Raw genomic sequence first — 6,261 nt, 5'->3', positions numbered from 1 at the left:
TCGAAAACGGTTATACACCCAATTGGACAACTGAAATTTTTACCATTAAAACCGTCAAAAATACAAGACCTGTGGCACATGAATTGATTGATTATTAAGATCAGCCGATTAAGGGACGATTATACACCGAAGAATTTACCGGAGTCTAGTATACGGATGTCTACTTTGTTGAAAAAATGTTGAAAAAGCAGAAAAATGAAGTCTATGTTAAATGGTTAGGGTTTGATAAATCACATAACAGTTGGATAGATATAAAAGATTTATAATTTTATTAATTTGAATAAAAATATACAATTTGTATCAATGAATGATCCTAATAAATAAAAACATATTTCTTATTTACTATTTTTTTCTTTTTTGCCCTTTTTCCCATGTTTTCAATGTGATTGCTATATTATCATTTTGATACCCCCATGGAAATGTATCAGTTTTTCCTTCTTGCACCATTCGCTTATCATCTTCAGCACTTAAAGCTATTTTTATTCGAGAAATTGTACTCACTTTATGTTTTTCCCTAACTATATGATGCTCAATTCGAGATATTTTCTTATCATTAAATAAACATTTTTTATAATGATCAAATGTAATCGTTTCCATAACAGATAACTGTACTCCTTTAGCTTTTACTTTATCTCTCACTACTTCTATTTTTTTAGCTTTTATTTCATCTTTATCATTCATTACCTTAAATGCATACATTTTAGCCCTTAAACCAATAAAATGTGTCATAATTTTACCATTATTTTCATCTTTCATTAATCCAATAACTTTTTTATTTGCTAAAGGTATACCCCATATATTATCTTTCTTATACTCTGAAGTATCAAATTTATCTATATCCTCTTTAATATGTTTATAAATATCAGGATTTTTAAAATGATAGATTAAACTATCAGTATCAGTATACATTAATTTAGCTTGTTCAAGAGGATATTTTTTAAGTATATAATTATAATGAAAATCATAAATATAAATTTTTGAAATATCTAGAATACAGAATCCAATGTATATTGGCTTATTAAAAATTACTTTCATTCTCTTAAGTTCTATTGCAACTAAATTTTCATTAAAAATTACTCTAGAATGATAATTAGGTTTAGATATGTAATAATTCGCCCCGTAACGTTTTTCCCATTCTGTAACAAGTTTGACATCTCTACGTTTTCTAACATTTTTCATAGTTTTACCGAAAACAGCATTATTCATTAACTTGAAAAAATTTTTTTCAAAATCATTTTTCGCCTCTTTTCTTTTATCTGTATTTAAATTTATATATGGCTTCAGCCATCGAGATTGTTTAAATTTCAAAACTCTATGCATATTTGTTACTTTTAATCCTAATTCGATACATTGTTTTAAATTTCTATAGTGAATAATATAATTTTTTTTATCATATAAAATTGTCATTAATTTGGAATGCTTTGAATCAGGTGCTCGAGAATGCTCGGGGCAAAGGGGCAGATCTTTATGTCTTTCAAATAAACTTTGAGGGTATTCCAAATCAACTTCAAGTATATAACCAGTAAGATCATCATCGCTTATTGTCATAATATCGATTTCTGTCGTAGACCATTCGAAAGAAGGAAGTGACTATCCGCACAATACCGTGGACGGTTTTTACCGTGTACGGTATGCCGTATACGGTATATATTCTTACGGTTTATCAATTTACAGAGCCCTTCAATACCGTGAAGCCCTTTTACCGTGCACGGTATAATATCTTCACGGTATTGTATATTCCGACGGGCTATACCGTGGAGCCCTCTTACCGTGCACGGTATAACATTTTCACGGTATTGTATACTTCGACGGGCTATACCGTGGAGCCCTCTTACGGTATAACATTTTCACGGTATAGTAACTTAATGGTGTAAAATATCCTAATTCTTTATACCGTGGGGCATTTTTGAATCCAGTACACGATATAGTATGTTAATGACGGCCTATATGGTTTCATTGCTTATACCGTGTGGCATTTTCAACGTTTTCAATGTGATAATTTTAAAATGCCTGTATTTAAATCTGAATCATTTGACCCATACAATGATTTTTTTTATGCCACACTCGGTGTAATATAACAGACAATGTATTCCTAGTATGATTGATAATCTCTCTAGATCATTGCATGGAACTATTGAAATTTGTCTGGCTATATCATAGTTGTAAGATAATACATAACAGATCGCTTTTAACAATTTTCATCAATTTCTTCTTAAAGAAAAATGTATGGAATGAACCCTTGTAACTAGTGTTTGAGCTGTAGAGAAAGACTTTTTTTTCCCATATAGATTTTTTACATAGTTTACCTGTTTATCATAGTCGTAAAATTTATTTGAAGCTTTCTATTCTTACTTAATCAACAAATCTGTAAAAAAATCTTCGTGGGATCTTGTACAGCTTATTTAAAATTTTGTTTTTTTTTCGGAAAATATTAATATTTTAGAAATTAATAGGTAATCTAATAGTTCTACATCTTCATTATTTTTATTAATTACATTTATTGTTAGAGCAGATGAAACAAAGATTTTTTTTAATTCAATGTTCAGTAATTAAATTAGAAGTAAGAGTTTTCAATTTTGTCGTTTAAATGTCAACGAAACTTTTTATTTCTATTCTCCATATTTACGGTAGGTGGAACTTATTTTAACGAAAAGATATTTTAAGAGGTCATTGGCTGCTACTCTCTTAATATGGATTGAAGGTTTTATGACAGTCCATTATGTCGACACCTGAGAGAAGTGAATTGTAAAACGATAATAACGGAAAAAGATTTTTCGTTATTTTCATTATTATACCTTCTCCCAAGTACAGTTACAGTTATTGAAGAACATTTCAAAAATTTTTCAGGTGTACTCATTATAAATTTCTGCTCCAAACTATTTCCGTTCCAAAAATTTCCATTCATCTCAACTTGAAAATATTGTAAACCCCAATGGATCGTTCTACGGTTAGATATATATTTCTTTATGCAATTTTATTTATCTTACAAATGTTTTAAAATTAGATTTAACGTTTATTATAAATTGTAAAGAATAGTAATTCACTTTAAACTTTATAAACTAATTTAATGTCAAACTAGCCCGTCATTAAATTTTTTACTATTTTTTTACTATTTTGTACCACGGTTTATAGTATTTTCAAGCTAAGGTCAATAAACACATTTTTCTTGATAAATTTTACTATGAGGCTCAGTTTGAAAAATTAAAAAATCAGTATTAAAAATTAAAGGATTTTAAAGTTAAAATTAAATTAATTTTTTTTTCTTTATTTATTTAAAAATTGAAGTTTCCATATTACATCTCTGAATATTGATTACATTACAGTATAACAATAATTATTAATATTGTATCATATAAAGTACATCGATAATAATGTAGTGCATACAATTTATAATTTTTTTAATAACAGTTGTTACAGCGGAGATGTTTGAACTCTGGTAACATTAATTCAAGCATGTTTTGCAAAACCAATCGTCTTTCGTAGCTTCTGTAATGCCTACACATGCAAAATCATACCACAGTTTGCATGCATCACATTGAATGCTCTTTTTTTTTATAGTTTTTTTGCAAGTATTGCACGACCAAGACTTCTTTTTCTTCATAGCACTCATCATTTTTGTTAATAAGTTAAATGTGTTTTCCTCAACGTATGTAACAACAAGTGAATTGAAACATTTGATTACGTCTTCGTCTCTGAATGAATCACTTAAATGTGTAAATTGAGGGCTACGCAATAAACATTTCCTTTGAAGAACGTTTTCTATGTGTACTTCTGGAACTGACAACCAACTTAGCATTTTTCGAATTTTTTCATCATCGGTTAATGAATCAAATGCTTTTACCATTGACCCCTGAGCTGTTGATATTCTTTGTTTCGAGCTCTGTTCTTCGAGGTGATTTGGATCGTTTGCTGATGTTTCGATACTTAACGCAACTTGTTCATCAAATGAACTCTCCCATAAATCTTTTGATCCATGCATCGACGATTGGAGAGAATCAGATAGTTTCGCTGCACTAGATAGTATTTCTTCATCAAATGAACCTTCCCACAAATCTTTTGATCCATGTGGCGAGGATTGGATACAATCAGATAGTTTCGCTGAAGTAGATGGCGTTTGTTCATCAAATGACCCTTCCCACAAATCTTTTGATCTATGTGGCGACGATTGGATACAATCAGATAGTTTCGATGAAGTAGATGGCGTTTGTTCATCGAATGATTTAGCGGGTAAATTTTTATCATCGATTTTTCTTCGTGCAGAATCATTTTTTTCCCATTGATCCAATAATGCTCTGCAGTCGTTTATTTTTGTTTTTCTATCTTCAGGAACACACGTACGTAAATTATGTTTTATTTTATTAACAATCTGATCTATTTCATCATCGATTTTCTCCTTTAGAGGTTCAACTAAAAAAAAAAAAAATATATGTCATAACAAATATGAGACTTTACCATCACCACAATAGTTATTATACTGAATAAAAAATGCATATATACCTTTTTCAACTGCATTAGCTTCGATACATAACTCACTGTGTTTGTCATTAATATTCCGGATTTCTAAATGATTTTTGTCGGTTGCTTTAAACGTGATTTGTGCATTACACTTCATTGTTTTAGCTCTGGAATGATAATTTTCCTTTCAGTAATTATGTTCTTAACATACTAAAATTTTCATATTAAATAAATATCGTCTTCATGATAACATAGATAAACCTACCTGGAACATTGAAGTGTTCCTTCATAATAAACTAATTCTTCATTGTATCCTTCGGCGACCATATCTCTTTTTTTTCCATTCATGTAACAATTTTTTAACTTCTTTGTATTCTTTAATGTAAAATTCACTTTTTTATCCTTTTTATATTTCTCTAAAGCTTCACAAAAATCTTTATAACTTTTATATTTTTCATGTGCTTTCATTTTTACCAATGATTGAACAGATTACTAACAGACAAATAATTAAGGAAGTCCTCTACAAATGAACCTCGTAGACTGTGAATTGAAAAAGAATGTAATTGGAAAGTCTATGTTACAGTCGAAAGGCTGTCTTTTCCCCTTCTCTCTCTCTCTCTTAAAGTTGATTGTTTAGAATAACAATTTGAAAAGTATAGTTTGTTGACTTACAGAGATAGTAGGTAAAGCAGAATAAATGGTTAAGAAGTGGAAAGTCAAAATGTGTGTACGACCCGACCTACATAACATCGGAATGTCGGATTGCAAATCAATTTACTCCAGTAATTGTTGATTGGTTAGTGAGTAAATTAAGCTTCTTAAATTATCATAAACAACGAATAGAGTTATAGATTGAATCAACATTTTGAACATCATTAAAAACAAAAATTGTTCTTTGATTTATTATGAAGCATGCTCTAGTTTTACTGCCTTTACGCACTGGTCGTGAAAACATTGTTTATACCAAAAACTGTACGATTATTATGCCGGAAATAACAAAAATTGTTTTTTAAATTATTATTAAGAAATTGAAATTGTAATTTTATTGCTAACTCAATTCTATGATGTATTATACTTCAAGTAGTATTCCATTACGCATAGGGTGCCCTAGTTTTACTGCCTTTGCGCACTAGTCGTGAAAACATTGTTTATACCAAAAATTGTACGATTATTATGCCGGAAATAACAAAAAATGTTTTTCAAATTATTATTAAGAAATTAAAATTATAATTTTATTGCCAACTCGATTCTATGATGTATTATACTTCACGTAGTCTTCCATTACGCATAGGGTGCCCTAGTTTTACTGCTTTTACGCACTGGTCTTCGAAAGATTGATTATACCAAAAATTGTACGATTATTATGCCGGAAATAACAAAAATTGTTTTTTAAATTATTATTAAGAAATTAAAATTGTAATTTTATTGCTAAGTCAATTCTATGATGTATTATACTTCAAGTAGTATTCCATTACGCATAGGGTGCCCTAGTTTTACTGCTTTTACGCACTGGTCTTCGAAAGATTGATTATACTAAACATTGTACGATTATTATGCCGGAAATAACAAAAATTGTTTTTTAAATTATTATTAAGAAATTAAAATTATAATTTCATTGCCAACTCAATTTTATGATGTATTATACTTCACGTAGTCTTCCATTACGCATAGGATGCTCTAGTTTTACTGCTTTTACGCACTGGTCTTCGGAAGATTGATTATACTAAAAATTGTACGATTATTATGCCGGAAATAACAGAAATTGTTTTTTAAATTATTATTAAGAAATTAAAATTGTAATTTTAT

General features: G+C 29.1%; 1 protein-coding gene across 1 annotated transcript; it reads right to left on the bottom strand.

The window, feature by feature from the left end:
- Positions 1–3,367: 3,367 nt before the first annotated feature.
- Positions 3,368–4,980, bottom strand: LOC118070853 (uncharacterized). Its single transcript, XM_035089692.1, has 3 exons — positions 4,721–4,980; positions 4,498–4,622; positions 3,368–4,407 (listed from the first exon to the last, which is right to left on the bottom strand). The coding sequence occupies exons 1-3, from the start codon at positions 4,921–4,923 to the stop codon at positions 3,443–3,445; spliced, it is 1,293 nt and encodes a 430-aa protein (XP_034945583.1). The 5' UTR covers positions 4,924–4,980; the 3' UTR covers positions 3,368–3,442.
- Between the last annotated feature and the right edge of the window lie 1,281 nt (positions 4,981–6,261).

This window comes from Chelonus insularis, unplaced genomic scaffold (genome assembly GCF_013357705.1).
Source record: "Chelonus insularis isolate UGA/USDA-ARS -01 unplaced genomic scaffold, ASM1335770v1 contig_6_pilon, whole genome shotgun sequence".
Lineage (NCBI taxonomy): Eukaryota > Metazoa > Arthropoda > Insecta > Hymenoptera > Braconidae > Chelonus > Chelonus insularis.
This window is presented reverse-complemented; position numbering and strand designations above follow the sequence as displayed.

Coding starts and splice junctions, on each gene's coding strand:
- LOC118070853 (XM_035089692.1), bottom strand. CDS start 4,923: ATGAAAGCACATGAAAAATATAAAAGTTATAAAGATTTTTGTGAAGCT. Junction 4,623..4,720: donor GGAACACTTCAATGTTCCAG/GTAGGTTTATCT, acceptor TTATCATTCCAG/AGCTAAAACAATGAAGTGTA. Junction 4,408..4,497: donor AGCTAATGCAGTTGAAAAAG/GTATATATGCAT, acceptor TTTTTTTTTTAG/TTGAACCTCTAAAGGAGAAA.